Below are 16,843 nucleotides of genomic sequence, written 5' to 3'. Positions count from 1 at the left end.
AAGTCTCTAAAATGAACCTCAGTGATGTATATGCAACTTCCATCACTAATCTTTCTTATTGCAACACAGTTTGCTGAATGCCAGTTATCTGGATAAATGCCAGGTATCTGGATAAATCTAAGTGAGACGGTGACTCCCATCAAGGAAGGCATAGTCTAGTGGAGGAAGTAGACCCAAAAACAGATGAGAAAAGAGGGCCTGGTAAGTATGCAGCCCTGCCAGTTGTCAGCTTGGAAATGCCTTACTCCCAGGGCTGAAGAGGGAGCTCTACTGTCATCAGCTTCCCTGAAATTGACAAATTAGATGCAGACAGCTAGAGTCTAGAGCTGCCAAATACATCCTTAGGATTGAAATATAACCGTGCTCTACGCAGAACTGTAAGAACATGCTGAATGCGCTGTATTATTTATCTGACACCTGTTTAGAGGTGAGAGAAAATATGATGATGGGAATGATGGTAATAATTACTATAATGAGGGCTGTTCTCTGCTGTTCTGGAAGGAAGCAGCCTGCAGTAGATGTTGTCTGGGTTGAATGGGACAGGGAGGCATCCTCTTCTCATGACCACTCATCCACACACTGCTGGCCACGTGCATATGCGTGTATCTGTGTGTGTGTGTGTGTGTATCTGTCTGTGTGCTTGTGTATGTGTCCTCACCTATGACTTGTTCTTTGAAAAGGAAGCCGGGAGTAGGAAGGGGATGGGATAAACCAGAAGTGACCAGGCTAGACTCAGATTCTGGAGCTGGTGCTCCTCTGAGGTAATTTATGTTTCTGAGAAGCTCACTGCTTTTCCATTAGCGGCTCTCAGCTGCATGACTGTGCTGATGGTGGCCGCGTGATTCTCTGGGCGCCCTAAGAGGTATGTTAAGGGATTTTTCTCTCTTTGCAGCTCAGGGGAATGGTTTTCTGTATCCTCCCGAGCCAGGAAAAAAGTCAAGACTAACACCTATCAGAGTGAATCTATCACACATTTTTCCTACAGATGCAATAGGTATCAGTAACCTCTTTTTTGTTTTTGATCATCAAATTAAAACTCAGAGAAGTAAATTAATTTGTCTGAAGTTGCAGTTAATCAGACAATGTGTATTGTTATTATTGGCTGCATTATTAGCTGTTTTAATTCTCATGTCTTTTCACCCCCTAGTGTATTTGGAATCAATTTCCATTTGCCTCTTTTCCTAGAAATGAATGCACTCTGTGTACTTTGGAAAATGCCACGCATTTTCTCTTTTTCCCACACTCTTATTTTGTTTGCGTTTCATCTGTATCTGTTAGGGTGAAATAAGCTATAAATTATTTAGCCAACTTTGTCACATCTGTGATCCACAGGACACAAAATTGGATTCTCTCCCAGTCTTTCTCATTCTAGGAAAGTCAGCCATGTTCATGACATATTTTTTCCCTAACTTTACAACTTTCTGCTTGGCTGATCAACTTGCAGTTTAAAGAACTATATTCTTGAATATTTTCTACCTCTCTTGACTGAATGGGGAGGAGAGAAGATTATCATCAGGTTAATTTGAGACTCAAGAATTTTTTTCATGAATGTTATTTTTCTTGAGATAAATAGTGAAACTTCATTGAGTTTGGGCACTGTGCCACTGTCTTCAGTTGAATGTTTTGAAAACAAAGTAAAACACCGCATAAGACAGCCCCTCTGGTAGCAATGTGGAGTGGTAGGCTCTAAGCTCACAACTCCAATGACGTGGACTTTCTCTCTGATCAAGAAACCTTTGTGTTGATCCAGCTGCACTGAGCTGTGAGCCTCACTTACCTCATTTAATAGTTGACACAGGGAAGGGCTAATTTCATTCCTGCTCAAGGTGACTAATGGTAGCAGGGCCACAACTGGAACATGGACATCAGCTGCTGGACACTGACTTGCTTTTCTTTCTATGCATGTAGGACCCTTTACTCCATCCTTGTTGCCTGTAGGTAAAAGTCAACTCCACACAGAGCACACAACACCCTGATGGTTTGTCACCTGCCAACATGTCCAGGGTTATTCCCTGCTTTGTACATTCTGTATCTTCTGCCCGAATGCGCCTCACTGTGACCCCCTCCCCCTCCCCAAGCCCACCACATCTACCTTGTGAGCATTCATTCAATTTTCAACCCCAGATTGTCCCCCCTCCACCAGGAAGCCCTCTCGGTCCTCTCCCCTTCTCACACCCAGTTTTCTGTCTCACATGGAACATTTATTCATTTATTGATTTATTCAACAAATATTTCTAAACACTAAGTGCCAGGCACTGAGCTGAGCACAAACCACACGCCACTGAACACAACTGAGCAGCTCCTGTCCTCATGGAGCTTACAGTCTGCTGGAGACGTTAATTAAAGACAGTGAGCACACAGATAAATACGTAATCACAACTGGGATGAGGGCCAGGAAGGGAATAAAGGCCGTGCCTGGAGCCTGCAGCCCCATCTCCGCACCTCCAGCAGCGGCGGCAGCTCTCGGGACCGCCTGCTGCAGGGGCTCCGGGACTGGGGAGGGAGGAGCCCGAGGGCGCCTCTGTGCTCCCCGGACACCGGCTCCTCCCAACCTACTGGCTCCCCAGCTCGGGCTTCTGCTGAGTAAAGGCCGGAAACATACGACACCACAGTGAGGAAGGGCCTTCGGTCAGGCAGCAAGGGGTGACACTGGGGATGTGAAGGCGACGCCTCTTTCAGATCCGCAGTGAGGGCTGATCTCCAATAACCGCAATGAGGTGGGGAGGCGCCTCACGGGGTAAAACACGATCCAGGGACCTGGATGGTGACCTGGTCAGAATTCTCTTAACCCTTGCCCTTGCCTCCATGCTTAGGATTAATTAATAGGGGGTATTACATTCTCTTTACAAATCTTTAAATTCTTGGACTGAAATATACCCTGTAAACTGAAAGAAAAATCTAAATTACAAAGATAGCTTGCAGTTTTTAAATATAAGGAACTTGTTACTTCTCACCTGTTTTATTCCTTCAATTTAAGTGGGTCATAGAAAATACAACATTATTGTATCCATTTGAGTTGAAGGCTTGTTATGCAAAATTTTTTCTTCTTCTTTCATCTTTTAATTCTAAAGAGTGTGGTTACTCTAGGTAAAAAATGAGATCATTACTTACGTTCCCTTACTTTTAAAGGAAATTGTCCAAATCACATTTGTTCATATGGAATTGCTCTTAGAAACTTTGTTATTCAATATTTTGTAGTCAGCAAAAGAAAGATTTTAATAAAATCCAGGTGACGACTGTTTGAAGATGTTTGAAATCTTTTACTTTGTCTACTTAAAATATTAGTAGTTGTATTAGGGAATCTTATATATGTTTTAGAAATTCTTTTGTTTAGTCTTTCACAATTATTAAAAGTAATAGGCTATTTTAAAATGTTTATAAGAAAAAATTTAAAACTGTAACATGGAAAGTTCTATTTGGTTTTTCCCTTAAACTTTTTTTAAAAAGAAAAAAGTAATACCATCCAATACATTTAGGTTTGTTTTAAATAGGAATTCCTTCAAATACATCTATTTGGAAATACACACTAGCTTTTACAGTGCCCATTACAACATATTATTAGTAATAAATAGAAATATTTTATGTTAACTATAAGTGACAAAAATCTTTACAAATTAATATATACAGTGTAAGAGAAAGGTGTTCTGTCAGTTTAATGATTTATTGTAATGAATTTTGATTCCAAAAAATTTCATGGAATAAATGCTTGCTTACTGGCTTATTTGGAAAGATGCTAAAAACACCTCAGCTCAAATGATCTCCCTCATTGGTGCCCCACATTTCACCATTTGCATTTAATTTTCTTCATGCTAAGCTTTGCCTCTCCTGGTGGGCTTCGTGTGGGTTTTTTTTTTCTTCTTCTTCTTCTTCTTTGTTTTTGTTTGTTTTGCTTTTAATGTGTTCTGTTTCTGAGAGGACAGTAATTCTCCATGATGCCTTAGTGAGCTTGATCCCACCCAGCTGCTTTGCTCCCAGGAATGAGTTGCCTGGGGGCACAGGGACTCTAAAAGGAGCCAGACCAAGAAGCAGGATGGCTGTAGGGCCAGCCCAGAATAAGGAGTAATGGTCACTGATCATGTTAGGCAAATAGCAGATGTTCTGGGTGGCAAATGTGTGTCAGGGGTACATGCGACTATTTCCATGAGCCAGAGGTTTTAGCCTGAGGGCTTTCTCTGATGAATTCAGCACACTAATCAAAAGGTTTACATTGGTCTAATTTATTCATTCCTTCAATGAGAAGTTGAAAATGAAAGAGATGGTTAAATGCTGACGGAAGTGGAATTAAACCCAGATTAATTTGTCCTCCACTATTGTGTGTTTCAGAGATTGGAGCACAGGGAAGTTTTGGTGGGCTTGTTGTTCCTGGTTTTCCCGTTCATCCCAGCCAGCAACCTCTTCTTCAGGGTGGGTTTCGTGGTGGCCGAGAGAGTGCTATACATGCCTAGGTAATTACCGCTCCTGGATTCCTCTTTACCAGACCAACACTGATGGCTCCAGAGAGACCGTTCTTTGTGTGTATGACAGATCTTTGCGGTGTTTATTACCCCAGCTTTAAAAACAGCCAAAGAGGAAGTTGGATGAGAATATTGACCAGAGTATATTCAGAATTTTAGCAGCAATCGTTTACCACGACTTCTTTGTTCAAGTATCTGTGTTTATTAAACATAATTATAGTAACTTTCTAGAAATAGTTGTTGATTTGGATAAAATTATTAACTGTGTTAAGTAGCATGATTTTAATTAACTTCTATCTTCTTTCTCTCTCTTTCTTTGTTCTTTAATTTAAAAATAGGAACAATCTGAAGGAAACTTGTCCTTGAGAAAAAAATTGGTTAAAATTATAAAGGGCATTCAGACTTGTATGATTACATAATGCCACTTAGCTCTGAATATTTGAATCGTGCTGAAGTTTGTCTGTTCTCTAGTCTTATTCAAATGTCAGCATTCCAAGGCCTGTTTCTTTTCAAAAGCCTGAAAATGTCCCTGATATGGTTCTGCCGTTTATCCATTGTGTGACCTTGAGTAGCACATGAAGATTTTCCTTTTTTTGCACCCATGTTTTCTCATTTTTAAAATAAGGATTTTATTAAGCTTCCTAAAATTAAGTAATTTGATGAATTATACATAAGAATGAACTTTTCTCTTTAAAAAAAATTTTTTAAGACCTTTTTATTTTTTATTTTATTATTATTATTATTTTTGGCCACACCACGCAGCATGTGGGATCTTAGTTCACCGACCGGGGATCGAACCCATGCCCCCTGCATTGGAAGGCAGAGTCTTAACCACTGGACCACCGGGGAAGTCCCAAGAATGAACTTTTCTAAAAGGCAACAAAATAAATACAGTAAACCAAAATATTATCAGGAAATTATTCATTTTTATTTCTTCATTTTGAGTTAGAAATTTAAGTTAATTTTAAACTTAATTTAAATGAGATTAATTTAAGTATTAAATAGTAAAATTTATTACATTTTTGGATATTGAGTTAGAAATTTTAAAATGCATATAATTAGAAATGAATTCCATAACCTTCGATTCCCCCCCAGAGTAAGTACCTAACAGCTTTCTTAAGACTTAACAGCATCTTGTTTTGACTTGGTTAAGGAGAGTGTGGCCCTTAATTTTCTTTATGTGTCTACAGCACAGTTTGGGAAGGAGATTATTTCTTGATAAAAACTATTTGATGAGGACAAAAATACGAAATTTCTTTGCGTTCTATATTGACTTAAAATAACAGGCTTATGAAGGCTTGCCAGTACTGAGGAATATGGAGGGCAAAGGAGGACCTCAGTGTCTGTTCCAGACGTGTTTTTGCTTAGAGCAGCTGAGAGTGGCTTCAGTCAGGTTTTGTCTGTAGGACTCCTGATTCCAAGTGGAATCTGTATTTATTCTTCACTTAACAGATATTCACAGAGCGTCTGTCCCAGGCATGCTCTACTACAATCTGAGGCTGCAAAAATAAGTGAATCTCAGGTTTTTTCCCCTTAAAGAGTTTATTAACTGCTGATTAAAAACAAAATGGTGTCTTCCACTCTAATCGTTTAACAGAGCTGGATAGTCTTTAAAATAGTATCATACTCAGTAAACATTAATTGTATCAAAACTTTTATTGAACCTTTATTATAGGTCAGTCACTATGCTAAGCATGTTATATTTATTTTATCAGTTAATTCATGCTGTATGTGGTGGCTCATAGCATGTTCCTGCAGTCAGAGTGTGACATGAGTGTGATGTCACAAAGCCTCTGTTTCCTCGTCTGTGTCAAATGAAGATAATAGCACCCAACTCAGTGAGATTTTAATGGCATTAAATGGGATGGCCATTTATAAAAACGTTTTGTATAAAAAACTTATAAAATGCTTTATACTGTACATGTTCAATAAATAGCAAGTGTTATCGCTGATATCAGCTTTCTGATGTAGCTAATACCATTATACCCATTTTACAGAAATAAAGCCTGGGCTCTGAGAGGTTAAATAACTTGCCCAAGTGACATAGCTAGTAAGTGGCAAAGCCGTGGAATAGAGATCCTTGTCTGCTGACAGATCTGGCACCTTCCAGGTTATATTGCTTCTCTGATAGTAACGTCTCCTCAATTGAAAAAGATGAAGAAAATACGAACACAGTAAAGTACTTTCAGCTCAACTCCATTTGGAAATCAGCGCAGGATACTTTCAAGAGTCCTGAGATCTGAATCCACAGCACTTGGTGTTCTGAGTGCATGTGTGGTAAGATTTTCTAATCCAAATACAAGAGAAAATGTTTTGAGGACATAAAGGGCTGGAATTTTAAACAAGAGATTAAATTTCATTCTTCTGGAAGAGAGCCTCAGGTAAACATTATAGAAGCCCATAATATTGTCATCAACCATTTGTGAGCTGTCTTATGTAAAGTCAGGGATTTCTGTCGCCCAGGTAGGTGTGTCCTCCAAACACCCAGAGAATCATGCCAGCTCTGGCTCTTCCTGTGCTGCCATATCTTCAATAGAACTTTTTGTGACTCCATTTCTTTTCTCTAAAACAGACAAAGTCATGCCCTGCCCTTTTTCCACTAGGAGTAAGCTGATTTGGATTAAAATAAAAGTTTGAAATACAAAGAAAACATCAATATTACCAAGAGCAAGTGCCTGCCTCTCAGAACCCATTTGAATTTTGCTGCATCTGGCAAACTTGGTGCAGAGTCACCCAAGATCAATTTCAGGAAACCGGTCTTCATTAAAAAGATGGCTGCCCTTTTCTCTCCAAGTTCCCGCATCTGTGCATCGTCGTGCTGATGTCAAGCACCCATCGTTTTCCGAGGGTTTGTCTTTACTGCCCAGCGTCTCCTGGATTCATATCCATATCATCACTGTGCCCAGCCAGGCCTCTTTCCCCCTCCAGAGCCGCGGTCTTGGCAGATGCCAAGGCCATGTGACTAGGAAGTGGAAGTGTCTCCTGCCCCTTATAGATGGTCCTGGAGGCTGAGGAAGAGGGCACGTCACTAGTCCAGGTACACAGCTCTGAGCACAAACCTGAGAGTTTAACTCAAATTTGGGGGAACTGGGGTTGGAGGAAGCCGAGGAGTTTTTGAGAGAGCCATTGTACCTCTCACAAACCCCAGCCTTCCTTCACAGTCATTGTTGTAAGTAGCACCATAAGGGAGCTGTTTTTCTTTGTTTGTTTGTTTGTTTAATTAATTAATTTATTTATTTTTATTTTTGGCTATGTTGGGTCTTCGTTTCTGTGCAAGGGCTTTCTCTAGCTGTGGCAAGCGGGGGCCACTCTTCATCGCGGTGCACAGGCCTATCGCGGCCTCTCTTGTTGCGGAGCACAGGCTCCAGATGCGCAGGCTCAGTAGTTGTGGCTCACGGGCCCGGTTGCTCCGCGGCATGTGGGATCTTCCCAGACCAGGGCTTGAACCCATGTCCCCTGCACTGGCAGGCGGACTCTCAACCACTGCGCCACCAGGGAAGCCCCAAGGGAGCCGTTTTAATTATGGTGCTGGATTCCATTGTTATCTAAAATTGTGCAGCTGAGTCAGAAATCAAAACCTATGTGGGGAAACTTCTGTGCTGTGGCTTTAGAGAGTTTCTAATGACTTCATCGGAGGCAGTTTATACATGCTGACAGTTTTCATGAAAATGGGGACTTTTCTCCAAAAAAGATTTTACTCAGCAGAGACCAGCCTCCCCCATCTCAGTGGAGAATGGTAGACAGTTGGGTAAGGAGCTGCTGGAATCTTCCTCAGGGCTGCAGAGAATGTTGCAGACGCTGCAGGCATTCCTTGGAAGGTGCCAGAGCACCAGGTGATGCCCGGTGCATTTAATAAACCTACACGCTGGCTTCCACGATGCTGAAGGATGTGTCCAAGCCTTTTATACACATGGGAATCTTCTCTGCATGGAAGATTCTCTTCTCTCCTTCCATTATTGACCTTGACAAGAAAGAGCCATTCTCCATGGCATTCGTACCCAAGTGCTTTGAGGAAAACATGTACTCTGTGGCTTTCTTGAAAATTCAAATCATCATCTTTATGCAGAAAATCCATGTTGTCTCGAAAACTTCAGCAAACAAGAGGAAGATGAAATAGAAAGCTCAGTTGGTAAGTGAACTTCCTACTTATTAAATATGCAAGGTAAGGAGCAAGGTTCCAGCCTTGGGATCCCATCCATGAACACTACAGAGGTCACGTCCACCCTCACCGAAGCCCAGGCGAGTTTCCTATATTTTTGGTATTAAAATATCCCAGGGAGCTGGCTTGGCCATTTTACAAGAAAAGCCCAGAACGAGTCGGACCAACAGTGCTCTTTCATCCTCTGCCTTTCCGCCTGACAATGAACAAGCCACTTAAATCTTCTAGCTTCTGTTCTCCCTCCATCCTAACCTAGCACAGACCCAAAATATCACCTGCCTCTCACTTGCACTTTGAAATCTGTGGATAAAAGGGACAGAAATGGGCAATTTATTTGGCACTGCATGGCTTTAGGGTCAGAGTTTTACCACCAAAAGAAATTGGAATAATCTTTTCTTCTGGTGATAAATGCCAATTTTATGGATGTCTTTTTTGAACAGGCAGGAGAGTTTGGGGCTTAAATCATTCTTTCACAGAAGTTTTGATCTCTTATTCTTATCTCAAGAGAAGCATATAATTCAATGGCTACTTTTTTGTATTTTATAAAAACCACATTAGAATGCTTCAAAGGACTAAAATTTCTTAGAATCGATGAAGCAGAAATAGTTGTTGAGAGCTCTCCAATAAAGTTGTAGAATGTGATCAGAGATCCATTCACATGCCAGATTAAGGGTGATTTATTCGCTTCAGTGCCAAAGAGCAAATTCCTAAACTACTTTAAGAAAACATGAATGAGTGGAGAGGGGAAAAGAATGGACAGAAGTAAGTGAAGGCAGAACCAATAATGTGGATGGAACTGATCAAGAAAAACTGGGATCACAGAAGGAGAAGTTAGACCACCTGTGTTTGAGGGAAGAAAGAAAATTTTTAAATTGCCCTACTCTTAGAAAGAGATGCCATTTGTTTTGTATAGTTCCTAAGCTAATGGACACATCAGACATGGAGAAATGGAAGACAAGTGACTCTTTTCCATATTCAATTTTGAGAAATACCTTCAAATCACACCTATTAATTCTAAATGGAATTTTTAATCTTACGCAGGTTGCTATTGAAACAGGACTGCAGTATTTATTCCTCAGGCTGCAAAGTGAGAAATGTCACCTCTGAAAGAACACTACCCCTGTTATCTGACACTGAGGATCCCTACTGATGAGCCATCTATGCATATGCCCCTTCAGAGCTGCTGGAAGAGAGTGATGATGATTTGGGAGCGAATCAAAGTTTTGCCAAATACTCAAATCATCAGAGAAATCATTTGATATCAATAAAACCTTACTTTAGCAAATCCAGTAGAAGGAGAACTGACCTGGGAATCAACACAGCCCAGTCTGTCCTGTGCTGCCTGGCTGTCCTGGGGGAATCACTTTCGTATCTGTAAAACCTGAGTGTTGGCCTTGCCCGGTAATCCCCTAATGTTGGTTAGATCTTCGTGCCACAGTTGTCTCTGGACTGGCCAAACTGGGGGGTGAGGAGAGAAAGAAAGATAATGCAGTGAGTTTTTCATAAAGTTAAATCAATTCATTTAAAAAATTATGAAATTATATGTTTCCTATATTTTTGGTATTAAAGTATCCTTTCTCGGGCTTCCCTGGTGGCGCAGTGGTTAAGAATCCGCCTGCCAAGGCAGGGAACAGGGGTTCGAGCCCTGGTCTGGGAGGATCCCACGTGCCGTGGAGCAACTAGGCCCGTGCGCCACAACTACTGAGTCTGAGCTCTGGAGCTCGAGAGCCGCAACTACAGAAGCCCACGCGCCTAGAGCTTGTGCTCCACAGCGGGAGAGGCTACCACAGTGAGAGGCCCGTGCACCACAGCGGAGAGCGGCCCCCACTCACCGCAACCGGGGAAGGCCCACGCGCAGCAAGGAAGACCCAACACAGCCAAAAATAAAAAATAAATAAAATAAAAATAAATAAATTTAAAATATCCTTTCTCTTCCTGCATGATGAGAGCAGGAGGGGGTATACAGCCCTCCATTAGTTCCTCCTCCCCCACCCAACTCCCTCCTTTTGGACATTTTGCTGGTTTGGGAAATCTGAACTCCAGTTACCATAGTGCTGCATGGTCTCGAAGGTCCCTTTCAGCTCCCAAGTTCAACTCTTTGTGACTTAGAATAACCTTGTGGAAAGCATGAATTTTTCCTCTTAGGAGTTGAAACACATATTCGTCCTGCTCAGTTTCAGCAAGATGCCCAAGTAGGGGAAGGGGGACATGTCCCCTGGGGGGAGGTAGGAGCAAAGAGGAAGTTCATCTGCCACGAGGACAGGCTCTCTGAAGGGCCTGGCAGTGGGCACTAGGGGATGGTCTGGGCAGCACTGGTGTGGGGCCTCCTCCGTGAGCTGATAGGGTGTCCTCATAAGCAGCAGGAACATGTGTTGCTTAGAAGTTCCCATGGACAAGCATCAGTGAGGAGTATGTGCCAGTAGGAAATAGGAGCCTAAACACTGGGGCGGGGCAACAAGAGCAATGGCAGATGCCCCGTCCATGGGGCCATGGTGCAGGCAGCTTATCAAGAGAGGTTGCAGCCATGAGACAGGTCAGACGTTTGTGTATCCGTATCAAGTCATGAGGAGAGACTCAGGAATTGTGCTGAAGCCTAATATCGAAACCGAGCTCAGAGCACAGGTAAGGTTGCTCACAGGGTGACAGGTACTGAGTCCAGTGTGTCCCTCTGTCCCCCTACACTGGGTTTTCAAAAGTCCATTAAAGTTGTTCCTCAGAATACCATGGGGTAAGGATGGGAAGATTTGACTTCAATGTGTTCATCCCCTTGAGACCTGAACTCAGGAGAGGAATGAGATCTGGGAGGTAGACCTTGTCCGGTGAGGGCTACTTTCCAGGGCAATGCCCAGGTAGGGAGGGTCCTGGGGCTGCACGGGACTTGGTAATGGTCACCAGGTCATGGTGAGGGTGAGTGCTGTATGAGTTCTTCCTTCCAGGAAGGAAGCAGCAGGGCTTTGCTGAGGGACTCAACTGACTGTGTTACAAAATTGGAGATTGTAGGTCACATAGAACAGAGCAATGGTGGGAATGAGTGAGCTGAGAGGAGGTCAGTGTGCTCATGGGCTGAGGATCAGTTGGCCAATCTTGTGCTCAGCCAACGGCACAAAGTGAGGATAAACTTGAACAGTTATTTACTAGACTGGAATCATGGCCTTACTATTAGAGAACCCTGTTAGTTATAAAAGATGAATGTTTATGTCCGAGTCCTTAATGGAGAACAGCAAATGTCTTGGAAACCAGGATTTGAACGTAAAATTTGGAGAGTAGAATCTGAATTCAGATGAGACTAAATGGAATAATATATGTGCAAATTGCTATAAGCTATGCTAGGTAATTGCAAGTCATTATTTCAGTCTGCCTTGTACAAATGAGGAGATGGGGTGAGTCAAAGTGGAAGGAAATCAACGCAGCAGAGTATAGGCCTCTCCTTCCCAGCCCTTTTCCCCCTCCTCCTTCAGTACTATAAACCTCTGTTTCCTTTTTATCTTCATGCGCTCAAAAGTGAACAACCCCAAAGGAAAAAAAAAAACTCAGCTCATGACAATGAGAACAGATTGGTGGTTGCCAGAAGCAGGGAATGAGGGGTGGGCAAAATGGGTGAAGGGGGTCAAAAGGCACAAACTTCCAATTATAAGTTAAATAAGTCCTGGGCATGTAATGTTTAGTTAATAATACTGTATTGTATGTTTGAAAGTTGCTAAGAGAATTAGATATTAAAAGTTCTCATCACAAGAAAAAGAAATCGTAACTGTGAGGTGATGCGTGTTAACTAGAGTTATTCTGGTGCTCATTTTGCAATATACAGAAATATCAAATCATGATGTTGTACACCTGACACTAATATGATGTCATATGTCACTTATATCTCAATGTTTTAAAAAAGTGAACACCCCTAACTTAGCAGGCTAGCATTCTGAAACATAAAACTGGAAGAGGTTATGAAACGTGCCCCTGGGAGTGGAGGAGAGACTAGCTTGTGGGTATCACACACCCAGTCACCTGCCTGGAGGGTGTGAATGGATTTAAGTGTTGCCATTTCAACCTCCCTTCCATTAAGACCCCTTGTCGTTATTAGTGAATCTATTTCTTTCCTTTGCTCTTGGATTCTGTGCTGGGAAATACATCTCAAACCAGTGACTTCTTATACAAATTTTAGTAATCTTAAAATATCCTCCCCACTGTTTTAGAAACCTGGATTGTCTTGCCCTCATGAGAGTTGGGACCACCATTTTGTATGTTTGTGTTTTCTCATAATACCCAGAAAAATAGATGCTTCATTGGAGAGTATTGTAGAAAATTAAAGAACACTGGACATATGACACAGCATGTACAGTCAGGTCTGTGCTAATATAGGGGAAGAGACGAGGGGACGGCAACAACTAGTGAATTGTCCATTAATGCCTTTGCTTCAAAAGTGAAGATGCCTGACTCTATGGTGGTTTATGGAAGAAATGGCAGCATTCAGGTCCTAGAGCTGAGTATACCGTACGAGGGTTGAGAAAGGTTGTTTTTCTGACTTTTTAGAATTAGATTCAGAGTGACTTGGGAGGTGGTTGGCTTTGGCCAAAAGGCCTCTTAGGCCCAGATGGAAAATTTGTTGTGGCTACTGGAACCAGGCTGAGAGGGAAGTAAGCCAGGCTCGGGTGAAGGTGCTTGCGAAGGGAAACACCGCACCCCGAGTATGAACAGTACTGCTGGTGATAAGTCATCTTTGGGCTCGACTTGGATTGATTCATTTTTAAGTTCACTTTTGTTTCCATGTTAGTTTCCGGTACCTTCCACCGCAATGTTCAATCACACTTAGGAAGCAGCCCGTCTTACACGCAGGTGCTTAGCCTGAAAAAATGAATAAAACAGTACTCTATCCTTAAAAACTGGCCCGAACTTCCAAACAGTTAATGCTTTATTTCTTATCAAAGTTGAATACAAAAGCCTCTTCATTATGCGTTAATTCACCGAAGAGTTTATGTTTTTCATTTCCTTCACTTTCACAAAGATAGACAGAATAGAGAAAGATTTGAAATGGATCTAAGGGAAGATTTGCTTAGTGCTTTTTGTGGTCGAGGTTTATGAACGTTCATTAACTTAAATATGTGGCCATATGTATTTCACATATGACCAGTGTACCTTGTTTTCTTCAGTAGTTTGTTCTATAAAAATGATGTATGAGTCATACCTTTCAGAAGCCAACAATATCGTACAAGGTATTTTGAAGTTTTAAGGGTGTTCTTGGTGGATGCTTTTAAAAGACTTACAGTTGTCCTGTAAATTAGACAGTTTGGGTCAATCTGGACTTTGATAAACTAGGTTTCTTGAGGTGTATTTACAGATCTACCACATATTTTATTGATGTAGTGATACACACATGAACACATAGACACTGCCCTTGAGAACACGGATACCTTGTATTCAGTTCACAGAGCACACCCACATATATTATTTCATTTACTCCATGCAACAACCTTTCAAGGTAGCTGCATTTTAAGCTGCCTTGAAGGCAGGCAATATTTAGCCCTTGTAATACAAACAACTAAGGCCCGATAAGGCTCTGTAAGGAAGTCTGTTGCACAGAGCTCACCAGTGGCAGAGAAGAACCCAGCTTTCTAGACCCAGTTCTAGACTCTTTATTCTCCAGTGAAATCCTTCTCCTCGCTGCAAACCCCCAAAGTCTGCACTAGAACACTTTTGTTCCACTACACCTAGTAGTGCTCTAGTTACCTTAGGAAGTTACTACATTTACAGGAGCCAAATACAGAGTTATCTGTTTCCACCTGGAATACATGTAAACTGCACATTCCCTGCCTTCTACTCTATTTAGCAGAAAATAATGCCCTCATAATATTGTTATTATTATAACATAATATTAGTGCTATTTATTGTTTAGTGTGTATCATCAATTGTGCACAGTGTAAAATTATTATTCCCTTTTACAAAATAAGAAAATTAAGAACCGGGTAATAAATAATTTGTCTGAAATCAAACAACAGTCAGTGTCAGAATTGAGAGGCAAACGGGTTTTTTTCTGATCCAGACCCTGCCTTACTTACCACTGGAGGTCTCATAAATTTTAGAGCTGGTAGGTGAGCTGGGAGGTTGAGAGGAAGCATGTCATCTTCAAAGAGGTAAAAGAGAATTAGCAGGCTCTCAGGAGGTGAAAGCAAAGGGTTTTTCTCCCAGTTTGCTCCATAGGTAATGCCGAGAAAAGAACAGAACAAATCTATTTACGGAGAAGTGAATGTAAAGAAGCTTTTCATACCCAGCCCAGCACCCCTAGGATGGGGAGTTAAGGAAATGCATGAGAGATACCTTTTTCTTGGAATGTGAATAAACTCTCACATCCAAATGCATTCAGTCTTTTGGGAAATTTCCCCATCCATCAAGTGTTTGAGATAAAAAAGAAAAGGCAAGAAATGGGGACACTAATGAACCTGGGCCAGCTTCCAGGTTCAATCTGATCTGAGGAGCGACCATTGTCTCCCTGGGGCTTCCTGTGCTATAGCGTGAAACAGCTATTTGGGGCTCATGGTTCCAGGGCTTTATTGTTTAACCATTTGGGGTCAACATTCATGAGACCAGAATAAGATCTGAAGGTCAGATAATTTGCCAGATGGGGATTCAACAGATCAACATGAAGCTCATTAGGGACATGTTTCATTTAAACTATCTAAAGTTGGGAATTTTTTAGAGTAATAAAATAGGAAGAATGTGTCTGTCTTGTATCATTAATGCTATTTATAGATACTCTCAGTGGGTTGTTTGAGCTTGTTAAGTTAAAAGGTAGAATTTCAATTCTACTTAATAGCAAAACACTTCTCTTTGCTGCATATAATAAAACAAAAAGTGAAGCCGTAACAAACATCATAAAATACTTGGCCCAGTCATAGAAAATTGTCATCTCTCCAGGGTTGATGTAAATGGGAAGGGGAAATGTTGTTCTTTTATCACTTAAGAGCGTGAAAGTACATTTGTACTATCTACACGACGACTAACTACTCAAAGTTCTCAAACAACAGGTTTAAACATTTTCGATTCAGATTTGAAAGGACAGACGTTGTTGATTGATATTTCCTATTCAATTCTCTTTGGATTTGCATTTTTTAAAGGAGAGATGCAACTTTCTTTAGTTTTTATAAGCACTGTGGGCTGAGCAGCTTGTCAGTAAAATCCATTCAAAATTGCAGATCCCTGTGGCCTGTGAACAAGAGATCATCTCTGTGCTGCTTTCTCTGGGACAGCCGTGGTGCCCCTCAAGCGTGCTTTGAAAATGTTTCTCGGTACTGAGCTAAGCCATTCAGCAGCCAGCTGGGCTCTTGGTTCTCCAGGTTATGATGTTGGCAGTTGTCAGTGGTTTACACTGACTCCTTTGGGCTCTCTGGGGAGGTCTCTGGTCAGAGCCCAGATTTTCCTTAACCAGGTTAAGCAGACCAAACTGGAGTCTGGTTTCATTTCCCTGGAGGTCAGAAAAGTATGTAGTTTCTCATTTGCTTGATTTTCCACTTTCAGAATGAGGACTTGCCCTGCCCCAGTAATGGAGAGAGCAGTCCTACCGCCCTGCAGCTGAGATCTGCAGTAAAGCAGATGTTGAAAGATGAAATGTCATAATAGAGAAGCATCTTAATCTCTGATATTGTGTTCAAGTTTTTAAGAATGTGATACCCTCTAAGAAATTTGCAAACTTAAGTGGAGATGATTTTATATGGCTTAGCATTTCTTTAAACCATATGTCAATACAAGGACTTCTGAAAAAAAATGATTCTGTTACTTGATCCCGATGCCTGTGCTGAGTGGAAGGAATGGTATTCTCCTTCGTTTTGGCTGTAGCAGGGCTCAACAACTGCGGCCTGTGAGTGGAATCTGGCCCATCGCCTGTTTTTATAAATACATTTTGTTGGAACACAGCCATGCCCATTCGTTTACATAAGTGTCAATGGCTGCTTTCCTGCTACGAAGATAGAGTTGACTAGGAAGGACAGAGCCCATATGGCCTGAAATATTTACTCTCTGGCCTCTTACAGAAAAAGTTTGCCCACTCCTGAATTATAGCACAGTGTTAGGGCCGTGGGACTTCTGATCTGACTCTATTCCTAGCTTTTGGAGCTATGGGCAAGTTATTTAAGTCCTCTAAGCTTTAGTTTCCTCATTTATGAAGTGGGAGATACTGAGGATTGAGTTTTTAAATTAGATAATATATTTAAAGCCAGTACTGTCCTTGTTCCAGACCCTACAAGTA

At 41.5% G+C, this 16,843-nt stretch overlaps 1 protein-coding gene across 8 annotated transcripts in view; it reads left to right on the top strand.

The window, feature by feature from the left end:
* TMTC1 (transmembrane O-mannosyltransferase targeting cadherins 1) overlaps positions 1-16,843 on the top strand; it is a 264,804-nt gene that overhangs the window by 166,733 nt on the left and 81,228 nt on the right. For all 8 annotated transcript variants that reach the window (XR_010932307.1, XM_067696054.1, XM_067696052.1 and 5 more), the window contains one exon: positions 4,324-4,445. Coding sequence is in view for 7 of the 8 variants with exons in the window: in XM_067696054.1 (XP_067552155.1) it covers positions 4,324-4,445 (122 nt within the window). In the remaining variant the exon portion in view is untranslated. The remainder of the gene's footprint in view (positions 1-4,323; positions 4,446-16,843) is intronic.

Source organism: Pseudorca crassidens, chromosome 11 (assembly GCF_039906515.1).
Source record: "Pseudorca crassidens isolate mPseCra1 chromosome 11, mPseCra1.hap1, whole genome shotgun sequence".
In the NCBI taxonomy this organism is placed as follows: Eukaryota; Metazoa; Chordata; class Mammalia; order Artiodactyla; family Delphinidae; genus Pseudorca; species Pseudorca crassidens.
The sequence above is the reverse complement of the archived record's forward strand: the minus strand, read 5'-3'. Positions and strand labels throughout refer to the sequence as shown.